A 15,095-nucleotide genomic window follows, 5' to 3' on the forward strand; every position below is an offset into this window, starting at 1 on the left:
AGAATAGTGGTGCCAAAACCTCACGACGTCACCATGGTCTCGCATGCTGCCAGCAGTAGACCATTAAAGTAATGGGTGATCATAAGCAATGAAGAAAATGCATTAGACGAGACAGTAGTAGTTAGTGGTAAGCATAGCGAAAGTGATAGTTAATGACAGTGGCAGTTTTGCAGTAATAAAAGACGTTAGTAGATAATGAGGGTCATTAGAAAGGCCTTTAGGTCAACGTCTTTCGGGGCAAAGCCTTTAGATGAAACGATGCTTTCGCTTTCACAGCACGTGTACCCACAGTAACTTTCTTTTATAAATTTTTATAATAAACCCATCATAGCTGTATCTTAGTCTTACCCAGAGTTAATGCGTGCAGGACATGCCGAGTCATCTGTGGAGACATTGGAGTGTGATGATAGTTGGTCCCATAAGGTTTATACAAACCGTCATAACTGAATTTGCAGTAACCAATCGTTAAATCTCGTTCAAGCTCTATTAGAACCGTGGAGAGGTCCGCGAATAGCCACTGCGCATGCGCAGATAGCCACGAGAGTGCCAGGCCTGCCACGACGGGACCAATCAGCGCGTGCGCACTGTTGGTGCGCGGAAATGATCGCGCTTTGATTTCTCTCTCTCTATTGGGTAATTACTGCGGCTGGTGAAGGGCAGGTTTTAGGTCCCTGGTAGAGGCTTTCGGGCAGCCTCAACCGGACTGGTGGCAATGATGTATACACACGCGACCGTGTCTATTACTGTAGTATTTTGGGCAAGGGGGGAATTCTCCGAAACTGGGAGCCACACGTACAGTCAGTATCTGTTTATTTCCGTAACCAGAGACGTTTCCTATTTCGCAGGGGGCGTGCCCTGCGAGGTGTCGCACCGTTGAAGGGCAGGCTTGTTGCTCCCTACTTCGGCACAGGCGATTGGGTCAGGCCTGTGTACTGTAAACGGGAAAAAAGAGCCTCAAGGTTAGGTTAAGGGCACCCACCGGAATGATATCAAAACAAAGTTGTGAAGTTCAAAAATATTAAACTAGCCCCGACCGTGAAATACCACGCCATTCGAAGGGCCTGTAATTGTTTCGTTTCTGATAACGAATGTGCGAGGCGAGCCAGCTATTGGGTTTCTTCCATTCGTGTGTTTCTGCTTGTTTGATATAATGAATTCGGATTAAAGAGCGCAGAAAGAAACCAGATGTATGCCGTTAAAGAACCTGAATTGTCATGCATATTCTTAAAACCGAGTACAACTTAAAAACAGAAGACAACAGTGGGCACCACTGCCTAGGCCCGTGTACTGTCAGTGCACGTTAAAGAACCCTGGGTGGTCGAAATTTCTGTTACGGCGTCCCACACAGCCTGAGTCGCTTTGGGACGTCAAACCCCCATAAACTCACGGTCCGCGGCGTCCCCTATTAATCGCAACAATTAACCAAATTTTGCGTGACGAGACACGCGTCCCAAAAAAAAACGCGTCCGCCGAAGCAACTACGCCGGCTCGAAAACTCCGCCCATATCAACGCAGCACACGAACCCACCATTCGGGCAAGCTAACTCGAATGTTCGTATATGGAACCCCAGACATCGCACGAGAAGCGTATTTCAAATGCGCACCAAAAATGTGTTGTATTTATTTTTTGAAGACTTTCATGGGAGGCATTCTGCGTCACTGAGCCAATACAGCATGCTTTTAACTCAAGCAGGCCGACCAGACCATTTTGCGCTGTGGTCTAGGAAATCTGCTTACTTCGTTCACATGGCAGCTGCAGAAGTAACACATGGTGTCATTGGTGGTTGCTTTGTTTTTTTGAAAACGGAAAGGGGGCAGGAGCTCTCTCACTTTAAGGTGGGCACTTCTAACACTTCATTTTGGTTTTCGAGGAAAGGAAATGCGCACTAATTGTCTCTAATCTCGGTGGACACCTCAACCGCGCCGTGAGGGAAGGGAGGAAGTTGGGAATCAAAGAAAGAGGTGCCGTAGTGGTAGGTCTCCGGAAGGAAGGAAGGGAAAACTTTATTTACAGTAATGGTTCTGCGGTTTGGGGGCTTCTTCAGAGACGTCTTGGTTCTACCCCCAGGAGCCTTCTCTGTCGAAGTCGTCCGCCTCTAACCAGTGGTCGGTTGCCCTCAGTCCAGGGCTCCGCTGGCCACTGCCGCCCGTAGGTCTCCGGAAAAATTTAGGGGGGCACTTTGTTGACCTAAAGTGCGGTGAGGCGAAAGCCTTTAGCGCGGTGTTGCGTGTTGCTGCTTGTGTCGCTGATGGGTGGTTAAGATGTTAAGCTCAGCCTCTAAGAGTGGAACGCGACAGCGTCTTGCAACGCTGCCAGGGAGTCCGCAGAACGCCATCGCCCGTTCTGCTCTACGCATAGCTCGTCGGTAAATTGATTTTTGAGGAAAGGAAATGTCTCGCATATCTCGGTTGACACCTGAACCTCGCCGTAATGGGAAGGAGGGAAGGTGGGAGTGAGCGAAGACCCCGTATTCACTAGACGCGCCTTTGTTCATTCCGAACCATCGAGCTGGTATGGCGGAGTGGTTAGCGTGCTCGTCTCGCACTCCGGAGACCCTGGTTCAATTCCCCAACTCGACCATTTTCCTACTCGGTTTTCATTTATCTGGTCTGACTAGAAAGGTTAATTAGGCCAATTGGTTAATTAAGCAATTGACTAAACTGAGTCCCACTTACCTGGAGCATCGCTATACGATCTCTTTAATTGGTAGCGTGGTTACTAGCCAAAGTACAACTGGCCCCGTTTGAAATTCGCGTACTGTGACGTCACGACCATTTCGACCAATTGAAGAGCGTGACATTTCTGTCTACAACTCCTGCTTACAACGATGAGGCCACGGTGTGATGAGTAATTTCGACCACCTGGGGATATATAACGTGCACTGACATTGCACAGCATGCCCAAATCGTGGTTTTTGAGGAAAGGGAATGGAGCCGCAATTGCTTCCTTTCTTGGTGGACACGCAACCGTTCCGTGAGGGAAGCGAGGAAGGTGGGAGTGAAAGAGAAAAATTTGGAGGACGCTTAAGCTTCTTAAAGGGTTAGTCTACTCACCGAGATGAGTGTATTCTATATTCTATAGAATGTCTCTATAGAATATACTCTATATTCTGGTAATTGGCACCCTATAACATCAATAACGAGGGATCTGCTCCCGGTTTAAGCAGGAATTTATATTTTATTTCGGCATCAAAAGTCGCGTATAAATGCATGGTGGCGACCCCAAACGTTCATTTTGTTGCTCCAGGTGGCAGTCTTCTTTTGTAGAAGCATAAGTGAATATACTACGTACCGTTAGTATGCCCCAATGTCATAGAAACGTACGTTTTGTTCTAGTACACTGCATAAGGTGTACCGCTCGCTTTTTCTGTAAATCACATGAATATTTATAGTTATACGTACGCTAAACGCAGGCACATTCCCACTTTCAGTTCAGCCGTTCAGCGTATGCTAGCAGGGACGCAAAAATAAACTCAGCCTATAGTGGCGCCATCTGGTTGTCAGGACGGGAACCATTGCTGTAAACAAACCGACTCTCCGCTTAAGCCTAGAAGCAGCAGAATCATCACTCTAATTATTAAAATAAAGCAAATTTAACACTTATACGTTTTCTTATAGGCGAGATGAGGCGAAGCGAAAGACCGGCGCCCCATTTATGGCCAGTGAATGCACTGAAAAAGGCAGCAACAACGAGAATTCAGTCCGAAGCGAGAGGTCCGGCTTCGACGGGCGCCGCGATGTTTGTCGCCGCGCGGCGGAAATCCAGATTGCCAGATGAGACTACCATGTCATACAGGTGTGTTCCCACATCAATAAATTCTATTTTAAAATGTTCTACCGCACTTCTTGGCACCACACCAGGCTGAACGGTAATTTGAGTGAAGAGCTATCGGCTGCCGCAAAGAAAATATTGTCGATAAAGTTCAGTAGACTAACGCGAAGCGCCTTGCAGCGCTGCCGGGAGCCCAAGGAACGCCATCGCCCGTTCGGCGCGACGCCTTGCCCGTTGGACAAAGAGAAAAATTGTTTTTTTGAGAAAAGGAAATGACGCGCAGTCTCACTTGTCTTGGTGGACACCCGAACCGCGCATGATACGTTTCGTTTATTGGAGTTTATCGTCCCGAAGCAACTCAGGCTATGAGGGACGCCGCAGTGAAGGGCTCCGGAAATTTCGACCACCTGGGGTTCTACGCAGCACCCGATTATAGGTCTCCGGTTCGAATCCCAGCCGCGAGCTAGGGTCTAGTTAGTAAGTTTATGCTGCACAAAACGTTAACTCGTATGACACCATCGGGAACATTGTGCGGCAAATAATGATGCGATTTTTTCCGACGCGCTGTGCTCACAACTACGGCGCCGAGGGCTTTTCGACCGAACGAGCTGCATACGCTGTCGCGTGGAATGTTTTGAAGCGAAATTTTCACTACACTAGGTAAAGCGAGTTTCTCCGTGGCCACAAGTTTGACCAAACGACGTTCATAACCAAAGCCTATGCCACGCTGCCAACATATAAAGCAATGGAAAGGTGTGTGTGTGCCGCCGCGGTGGCTCAGTGGTTATGGTGCTCGGCTGCTGACCCGAAAGACGCGGGTTCGATGCCGGCCGCAGCGGTTGAATTTCTTTGGAGGAGAAATTCTAGAGGGCCGTGTAGTGTGCGATGTCAGTGCACGTTAAGAACCCCAGGTGGTCGAAATTTCCGGAGCCCTCCACTACGGCGTCTCTCATAGCGTTGGTCGCTTTGGGACGTTAAACCCCATAAACCTAACCTAACCTGTGTGTGTGTGTCAAATCTCCCCTGTGGACGTCAACTCTCCCCTGTGGCAGGGGAGAGTTGACGTCCCAAAGAGACTCACGCTATGGGGACGCCGTAGTGGAGGGCTCCGGAAATTTCGACCACCTGGGGTTCTTTAACGTACACAAGTACACGGGCCTCGAGGGAAAGGAAAGGTGCATAAGTGGCCCCCTGGGAGAGTGGACACCTTGACGTCTTAGTCGCGCTTTAAGCTACGAAACCGATGAAGAGCGGGTGCCTCGAAAGCAAACTCCTCTGCTTCAAATAAAGTTTTATGATGAAAGGAATGGCGCTTAAGTGGCCTCATGGGACAGGGGAACCCTCAGTCGTGCTTTAAGCTGCGTGGCGGTAGTGACAGATGTGTGCTTCGTGCGTTGGCATTTACAACATTGTGGCAGGCACACGGCACTGCTGTAATAGGCCGCAGTGTTCAGTGGGTGAGAAAACTCTCGCGATCAACCACTAACTGCCACCAGCCAGGGTGGCAAGGTGGGTGCGCTACCTGTCCAATGTCCGGAACGAACTCAGCGTTACAGACGCCAAGCCGCTTATAGTTGCCCGATACGCCATAGCTTTCGCTCTCTAACCAGGTTCAGCAGTAGTTGAACCGCGCCATTTTTTTTTTTGTTTAACTCCATCAAGAAACCAGAGGCATCAAAATTATTGAGCTTATAATTTCGTCTCGTGATTAACTACTTGTTTAGGTGGAAAGAAAATATACGGTCTACTTTTTGTCTCGAATTACTGTTCGGCGGTCCTCAATGTGGGCTGAGCGCCACTGCATAGAATCACTGGATAACTTTTCTGTGACTATATCACTGCAGACGCAAAGACACCGCCAAGCGGGTGCGAGGGGTCGACACTCAAAAAAATTCAGGGTGCACTTTGACTGTCTAAAGAACGCAGAGGCGAAAGCGTTTTCGGCACCACTTTGCCTATGTGGCACTGGTGACGTCACCACTGGATGACGTCACACACAATTGATGACGAAGAAATGACAAATTACTAATTAATGACTAATTACTAATTTACTGCTAATTAATGCCGCTTAAACTCTTCGCCTTTAGGAGTGGAACGCGACAGCGTGTTGCAGCGCTGCCAGGGAGTCCACGGAACGCCACCACCCGTTCGGCGCGATGCCTTGCCCTTTGAACGCAACGCTTTTTGAGGAAAGGAAATGGCGCAGTAATTCTCTGTCATCTCGGTGGACACCTTAACCGCACCGTATAGTAAGGGAGGAAGAGGGAGTGAAAGAAGAAAGAGGGGCCGTAATGAAGAAACTGAAAATTGTATTTGAGGAAAGGAAATTACGCAGTAACTGTCTCACATAACTCGGTGGACACCCGCCAAAACGCGGACACATCTGCCGACACGGCATTAAAGGCTTTCGCCTTTATATATACCGGTGGTGGTGGTGAGAATATTTTAATGAAATAGTTTAGGAGGTTGTAGCGGTGGTTGGAGCTCTCAGTCCGGAACCCCATTGGCGTAGGCTGCTGTCCGGGCTCTTTGGATGAGTTGCTTTTGACTCGTTTCGTCCGAGCTGGTCAGAGCTGCCTCCCACCCCTCCTGCGTTGGCTGGTTATTGACAGTGATCGCCTGATTTCGTTGGCAGGCCCATACCATATGGTACAGGTCCGCCTTCTCCCCGCAAAATTTGCATTGTGAGTCAAATGACTCCGGGTCTATGGCATGTAGTCATCGTGGGTTGTTGTAAGTGTTGGTCTGTAGCTTTCGGAGGTGTTGTTCCTCCCCTTTATCTAGTGTCTTAGCCGGCGGAGGGTAGACCCGACGGGATAATCTTAAGTGCTGAAGTATGTCATTGTAAGTTAGTAGTGGGGTAGGAGGTTCCACGGCATCCGCACTGGGTGCCCGGGGGAGAAATGCTCGGGCTGAGGCATGTGCGCTCTCGTTCCCTGGGATGCCCTGGTGGCCTGGTACCGATATTAAGTGTTTGTTTGTGGGTTGGTAGCCACGGATGTAGCTATCTTGCAGGATTTTAGCTGCTAGCAGTGCGACCCTGCCCCTGAGGTAATTGCGATACGCTGTCTGTCAATCTGTGAGAATGTATATTGAGCTAGTGTGTGTTGCAGCTAGAGCAATCGCCACTTCTTCCGCAGCCAGTATGTCCTGGCTAGCCAGTACTAGTCCGTCGACTGTTGTATTTTGGTGCACTACCGCGACGGCCGTCATTCCTTGCTCGGGACCCGCAGCATCGACATAGAACACGCCCTCGCCCCCGCCGTAGTGTCTTTTCATGGCTTCGGCTCGTGCTTGTCGTCTTGACTGGTGAAAATCGGGGTGCATATTCCTGGGTAGTGGAGCTGCCTTGAGTGGTCCTCTCCATGAGGCTGGGATGTCGGTTTTGGCGTCTAGCTGTCGGGGGCAATTGATGTTTAAATCACTCAGGACTTGTCGACCAGTCCGAGTTGGGGAGAGCCGTACCACCTGCGCCGTAAGGTGTGCCTCTATCAGCTCATCGATCGTGTTGTGCACACCCAGTCGCAAGAGCCGGTCCGTCGATGTCGCAAGAGGGAGTCCCAGGGCCTTCTTGTAGGCTGTTCTGATTATGATGTCGAGGTTTTTGATGTCACGCTTCTTGAGGCGGACGTGGGGCGCTACGTAGACGACGCGGCTTGCAACGAAAGCCTGCACCAGTCGCATAGTATCGTCTTCTCGCATCCCTGATTTGCGCGTCGTTATCCTGGTGATCATCCTGGCGACTTGATCGCTCACGAGCCGTAGTTTCTGGAGGGTGAGAAGGTTGTTGCCGTTGTTATTTATGTACAGACCCAGTATCATGAGGGTCTGAACTTCCTTGATGGGTGAGTTGTCTACGCGGATGTTGATGGTGTCCTGGTTCTTGCGTTGACGGAAGACTATGAGTTCGGATTTTTCGGGTGAGCACGTTAGTCTACACGCCCGTGCATAATTCTGAACTGTTGTCGCCGCTGTTTGTAGTTGTTCGTAAATCATTCCCATACTTCCTGTGGTTGTCCAGATGGTTATATCATCAGCGTACAGGGCGTGGCGTATGCCCTGTACCTGATGGAGAGGAGGTGGGAGATTTAGGAGTGCAATGTTAAAGAGAAGTGGTGATAGTACTGCCCCTTGCGGAGTGCCTCTCGTGCCCATCTTCACTTGCGTTGTGTGTTTTGTGCCGGTGCTGAGGTTGACGGTTCTGTCCGTAAGGAAATCGCAGATGTACGAGTAGACTCGCTGGCTACAGTTCGTGCTGTGGAGGTTGTTGAGGATTGTGGAGTGTTTGACATTGTCAAACGCTTCCTTGAGGTCGAGTGTTAGAAGCACTCGGTTACTGTTTGTGCGTGCGGGATCGATGACTTCGCTTTTGATTTGCAGAAGCACATCATGGGTGGACAAGTGTGTCCTGAACCCAAACATCGTGTGTGGCAGTAGCTCGTGGTCCTCAAGACAGTTGGAGAGGCGGGTGTGGACTGCCTTTTCCATGAGTTTGCCTGCGCACGACGTGAGGGATATGTGGCGCAGGTTTTCGATGCTGATTTTCTTGCCGGGCTTCGGGATAAAGTGTACATTGGCTGTTTTCCATGCTTGTGGAATGGTGCCGGTGCGCCAGCATTCGTTTATGTAATCTGTGAGTTGCTGCAGAGCCTCTGTGCCGAGGTTGGCCAGAAGTCCGACCGTAATTTTGTCTTGTCCCGGGGCTGTGCCTCGGCGCATATCGGCTAGTGCTGCAATGATTTCCTCCAAAGTGAAGTCTTTATCTAGGTGTTCGTTCGGTTGCCCTCGGTACTCCTTATTGTAGGGTTGTGGGTCTCTCGCGGTGCAGATATAGCGACGCGTGAGTTCATCCACGAGTTCCTGATCTGTGCCTTGGAAGCTGTGTAGGGCTCGTTGCAAATTTTTGTGTTGTTCACTCTTCGCTTTCGGAGGGTCAATTAGGCATCGCAGAAGGATCCACGTGCCCTTGGTGTCTAGGCGGCCTTTGAGGGATTTGCACTTTGTTAGCCAATTGGTGCGAGCGAGGTCCCATGCGTATTGTTCCGCTTGAATAGTAAGCTTGGCGATCCGAATTCAGTTTCGGATTCTGCCTTTGTTTTTTCCACCGTTTTATAAGACCCCGTCTGGTTTCCCAAAGATGTAGGAGGTGGTTGTCAACATCTCAGTGGTCCTCCGTGGTGGCGAGAGATTTTGTGAACTTTCCTTTGAGGTCGAGAATGAAGGCAGCCCAATCTTCGTAACTGGTTATTTGTTCCGATGTTGTTAGTTTGGTGTCCTTCCTGAATGTCTCCCAGTCTGTAATTCTGGCTTTCCCTCGTGGTTTGCTGTGCTTGTTACTTTCGAAGATAGTCTGCTACACGCAGTGGTCACTGCCTAGCGTTTCTCCCGTATTGAGCCACTCATAGTTGCGGGCATTGCGGACGAGCGTGAGGTCGGGGGAAGTATCGACTCGCGTCGGGTGCTGCGGGTCCGTGAGTAGGGTCAAGGCCATGTCAGCGATGGTGGATGCTAGTTTTCTGCCTTTCCCGTCTTCCCTCGGGTAGCCCCACAGGGGCTAGAAGCATTAAAGTCGCCGTAAGGGAGCTTTTTGGGCTTCTCTTAGTGCTTTAAGAAAGATCGCGTCAAAGGCAACGCGGTGCTGTTTGGGGCGACTATATATATTGAGTATGTAGGTGCCCACACTGTTTCTGTGCTGTGGAAGTAGCTTTATGAAGGTATATTCAATGTCGGTGTCTAGATTAAGGTCTACAGTGGTTGCCGTGCATGATTTGTGGACCAAGATGCATGTCGAGGGATTTGTTTGATGTGTTGAGTATCCTCGGATCTTAGCCTCCATATTCACTTCTTGCAGGGCTATTTATTATTTATTACTATTTATTACTATGAGAGTATGTATTGTTGTAATGTTTCCCTCTTCCGTTTTAGTCCCCTGCAATTCCACTGTAGGATGGTAAGTTTATGTCTGCGTTGTGGAGCCATGTTGAACACTAGAAACGTGGGTCTCATCATGTGGTGCGCCCTCAGGTTGTAGATCTAGCTCAGTGCTTAGCAGGGGACGAGTTCCCATTTTACCCTGTAGCTTTGTGCCCTTGTTGTGAGAAACATCTGATGATTCCTGAAGTTTGCGGTCAGTTCTAATCTCCTGCGCTTGCATCCTTATTAGAACTTCGAGGTTTTCCATCATGGGTTTAATAACTGATTCGAACATGCTTTTGATTGTCGTCTCGATCATAATTTGTAATTTATTTTGAGGTCTTGAATTGTTTTTTCCAAGCGAGTGATGCGTTCCTGGGTTTGGGGGTGCCTGCGAGCCTGTCAGAAGAAACTAGGCACGCTGGACCCATCCCTGTTTCATGTTCATTTCGTCCTTCGTAATCCTTCAGGGGCGTCTTGCCTTAAAGGTGCCCTGCGACGTAGACAAAGCATGGGGTCTTTATTCTTTGTATGCAGAGTAAGGGACATTGTGAGTCCTGAACGCGCAATGAGATCACCGAAATCGTAATTTTTGATATTTTAATCTTCGCTAGAAATGCTTGTTTTGAGCCGATGGTGTCGCAACGCGGCGGCCATTTGCGGCAGCGGAAATGAGGTGGAATCCAGATATGGCGCTGCCTTTCTCATTGGTTGGGTGTCCAGTTTGCATATTGTTCCTTTATACTTGCGAAATGGATCCAAAGTATTATGTCTCTGAGCACTGAAGGTTTTTTCGCATGCCACAGAAACTGGAAAGAAGCAGGGAAAACGAACGAAAACTAACAAGAATACAGCTAGGGGCGACACTTTCCATTCCGCTTCAAACCTTGGTGGCGGCCAGCGCTGTTCAAAAAACGTTGGCTCGAAACAGAAAGCGCGCGCGTCGAGACCGGCCGTGACCATACCAAGACGGCAGCGAAAAAAAAAGCCAGTCGATAAACCTTGCCCAGAATTGGGAATAGAAAGGCCGGACAGGAGACGGGAGTCGAGTTTGGGGGGGGGGGGGGGGGGGGGGGGGCTACTGCCCACAGCCTTCCAGTCCAACTAAAAAAGAAACTTCGGGGAGCTTCCTTTGCGGTTAGTCACCCCTGCCCTGACTACGGCGTCGCGTACACGGGGGGAATACGCCGTCAAAATGCGCGGCTGTCTACAGCCCCAACAAAGCAACAACTGCATGCACGCTTCCGCTGCGTGTGCGCTAGGCGCGGTTCTGATTGGTAGCGCCCAATCTCGGTACTGGGTGAGTGAAATGGGCGAGTGAAGTGAGTTTTCGTCTGAGCTTTTCATTTCGAATTTTCAGAGTGGAATAACTTTCGTTTGCATGCTCCGATTTCAATAATTCTTTTTGCTCTGGTCTCTGGAAAGTATGACGAATCTATTTAATGATATCAACTGGTACTGAGAAAATCATCGCGGTGCCCCTTTAAAAATCACTTTTCCCCAACCATCGTTTGTGCTTTTTTTTCCTCTCTTGTAATTGATTTTCTTAAATTTTCTCTTGGGCGCTGGCCCCTTTTCTTTTATGTTTAATTGGATCGCCTGCGATAACCTCTGGTTGGGTGCGGGCTTCCTCTCCAATTTTTTTGTTTATTTTATTTCATTTCTTGAGAGTTTACAATAAAAGGGTCAGTCTGTCCCCGCTGCTCGATGGGCCTCTGCTGCCGGACCGGTTGAGAAGCCTGGATGTTGACCGGTGGTTGACTTGTCCTGTCTTGGGCTTGGTTGTTTGTGATGTTCGGTACTTGTACTTGCATTGATTCGACCCCATAAGATGTGGACCTTCACAGACCGTGCACTTGGGTTGGCAGTCGTGGGATTCTGGAACATCTTGCTGACCGCACTGCGGACATCTTTACTTCGAAGGGCAAGGGCAAACATCCGCCCGGTGTCCAAGTTTCCCGCACAGTGCGCAGGCTGGCGTTGTTTTCTTGTATAGGCGTACAGGAACCGCTTCACCTTAGTAGAAGACGTGAAACGGAACCTTTCTTTCTTCAAACGTGATGGCCACCACATTGGAGGAACCTAATTTCCTCACGCTCACCACTGGTGCGTCCGGGGGTGGGTGGTGGTGAAAACATTTATTTAGAACGGACAGGCGGTGTTTGGATCAGCCCGTAAGGGACCGATCCTTACAAACACTAGGTGGAGGTCCCTAGTTTGGGACCCCAGTGGCGGTAGCCGCCGCCCGGGCGCGCCCGACTAAGGCTTGTTGGGCCTGTAAGTCATGGCAGCCGAGCAGGGTCGCCTCCCAGTCCTCCCGGGTTGGGTTGGGGATGGGGGGAATGGCCGGGTTTGAGGGGCAGGCCCACACCATGTGATAGGTGTCCGAAGACACCGCACTACAGTGCGGGCAGTTGCCACTAAAGGAGGGGTCGAAATGTTTTAGGGCTGCCGGGCACAGCAATGTATTGGTGAAGAGGCGGAGAAGGAGCCGCTCATCCGCCTTCTTGAGGCCTTTACAGGGGCTAGGGTAAAGGCGATGGCTATCTATTTTTGAACGTATAGACCGGATTAAAATCGGGTTCCTGATCAGGTGGGGAGGAGATAACAGCCCGGTGAGAGAGCGCGCGGGCGGCTGCGTCTGCTGCCTCGTTTCCTGCCAACCCCTGATGAGCAGGGGCCCATATGAGGTAACGGTGTGCGGGGTCCGTATCCCGTATGCAATTTTGGTATATTCGATAGGCTAGGAAGGGAGTGCAGCCTTGTTCGACGTTCCGACAGGCCCCTCGCGAGTCGGTGATTATGTATTTTGAATTGGAATGTGCGGGGAGCGAAGCGCTTTCGTGATGTCTTCGTCGGAAACCCTCGGGTCCACTTGTATTACTCCTTTGCAAGTGTCGTCGGAGGGGCGGAGGTAGGAGTACACTGCGTGTGCCTTGTCCCCATGCTGAATTTCTTGAATTGCCAGGATCTTTCTGATTACTTGGGCGTCTCGTACCCCGACGACGATGATGTTCTGTTCTTATATGGGCCAAACGCTGAGCTCGGCTTGCCTTTGTCGACGCCAGCTGCAATGTGCAAGGCGTTTCCGACCGCATTGCTTCCCCTGAATTTGCTGAGATCCAGCGTTCCGTTAGGTTTGATTATGATCACTGCATCTTGCTTGTCCAGACGCGGCTGCGGAGGAGGCTTCCAACGCTTGACTTGCGTGCGGGGCGTCTGCTGCAGCGGGGTATCCCCTGCTGCGGTGACGCGTCCATCTGGCGTTCGACCTTTCTGCCGTGCCAAGTGGTTGTCACGGGCTGATGCGCGTTCCCACTCTTCTATGTTGCGTTGGATAATCGCCTCCGTAACCTTGTCGAAAACTGGGGTTTTCGCCTGTGGCTTGGTGACGATCTGCATCCCCTCCGTGTCGTATCCCATCACGGTCGTCATGGTTTGCGGCAGAGTTTGCCCGCGGAGCCGCGGCGGGCAGCTGAGTCGTGAACTAACTGTTAGGCTTAGCAACTCGCGCGATCCTCTTAGTCTTCAAATTCTCGAAGGATTTGAGAAAATGGTCCCACCTGAACAAGGGTGGGTGGCCTCCTCGTTGTTCTGGAAGTGTAGCCAGATGGTGTTGTAGCGCTTCGGCAAATGCTTCGGGAAAGGAACATTAAATTCGGCGGAGCCGACGTGAGACACGTCCGCTCTTCCCGACTGCTGAGGCGCGTCTCTCTTTAGTTCCGTGCAAATAGCTTTGAAAACGGACGGACACAAGAACCACCGCGGCTCACGGTGGATCTTTTCGGTGCCTGAAATTGCGCTGCGAGCTATTACTTCATATTTTATGAAATTTCAGGAAGGGTGGAATAAAATCCTGCGCGGAACTGCACGCGGGACGCTGTTGACTGAAAAAAAATAATACTTAAGAATGAAAAACGCGCACTACCTCTTATTAGCTTACCCTGTACGCAGCTTACTTTCTCACGTTTTCCGGAAGATCATGCCGGTGTGCCGGAGGTGGAGGCAACTCTACTCTTTTTTAGCGGTCTTTACCCGTTCCCTCATGTCAACATGTGTTTCGAATGTATTCGCAATGCATGGGCCCGCTCGCTCTATACCGTATTAGAATAATTAATGTGTCTACATGATTCCCGTATGTATGCTTCACAATGACAATACAACGCCTCACTGTTGATATATGTATGAATTTCAAAACACGCTCTGCAAGCCTTCATTGTATATGAGTGTAATTTCATTTCATTATTCTTATCTCCAAGCCCACTGTATACTCTAACCCCACTGTATAGTGTAAGCTCACTGTAACCCCCTGCGACGAACGGTTCGGCCGTAATGGCCATCTTGAAGGTCCTCGGAATGCACGGTTTTGGGGGCGGAAAGGTCGTCGTTGCGAATCCCACACATACTTTCCGCTTCATCTGAACATGTAATTTTATCCTCAGGAACATGCATAGTCATTTAATACCAATTAAAACATTCTGCGTCAAACAGGTGGCCCCCAAATTTTATGCAAATGGTGGTCCTGGTGGGGGTCCCACTTCGATGGCCGCTACACTGGCATAGAAACGCATAGAAAGCATAAGTATCAATTGAGGCGCTACGCTTCCACTGTTGCTACGTGAATTAGTGTGGTCATGTGGTGGCTTCCTAACGCTATCGCGTTAGAAAGCCACCACATGACCACACTAATTCACATTGCAACAGTGTAAGCGTAGCGCCTCAATTGATACTTATGCTTTCTATGCGTTTCTATGCCAGTGTAGCGGCCATCGAAGTGGGACCCCCACCAGGACCACCATTTGCATAAAATTTGGGGGCCACCCGTTTGACGCAGAATGTTTTAATTGGTGTCAAATGACTATGCATGTTCCTGAGGATAAAATTACATATTGAGATGAAGCGGAAAGTATGTGTGGGATCAAATTAGTCAAACATTGTCATCCTCAGGTGCAAGCATTTGCCTTAATGCACTTTGTCATTGTAAATCTTGCATTTATAGGCGCAAATAAAATGTTTTTCCACGAGTGGCTGGATTGGGCCTCATCTGCTCATGTGCAACCATAACCAGGGTGTTTAAAAAGTGCTTTTGAAGGTTGGTAATTAGTTTGTAAGCTCATTAATTGCCTGCAGATTTGCTATAGAAGCGAGTTTAGCTGAATTACTCTTCAGAAGCGCTACCAGTTCTTTTTTTTTGCACAAAAAAAAAACTGTTTTCCTGATAAAATTGCAAATGATATCCGACTTCATATCCCCTGTTCGCATGCTCACACAACACTGGTGGTGTTATGCAAAATTTATGACTTGGAAACCTCCAAGTGCTCCACGTACTGTCACAGAAAACTAACGAAAACAAAATTGCTTGGTCCGACAATTGGGCGCCGCTTTGTTACAATGTTTATCAACAGATGGC

At 49.6% G+C, this 15,095-nt stretch overlaps 1 protein-coding gene across 1 annotated transcript in view; it reads right to left on the bottom strand.

The window, feature by feature from the left end:
* Positions 1 to 766: 766 nt before the first annotated feature.
* The window catches only part of LOC149333007 (uncharacterized), a 68,355-nt gene continuing 54,026 nt past the window's right edge, over positions 767 to 15,095 (bottom strand). The window contains exon 7 of the mRNA XM_089555952.1: positions 767 to 932. Coding sequence (XP_089412078.1) covers positions 897 to 932 — 36 coding nt within the window. The 3' untranslated portion in view covers positions 767 to 896. The remainder of the gene's footprint in view (positions 933 to 15,095) is intronic.

Source organism: Amblyomma mixtum, chromosome 8 (genome assembly GCF_055824585.1).
Source record: "Amblyomma mixtum isolate Tamu chromosome 8, ASM5582458v1, whole genome shotgun sequence".
Lineage (NCBI taxonomy): Eukaryota > Metazoa > Arthropoda > Arachnida > Ixodida > Ixodidae > Amblyomma > Amblyomma mixtum.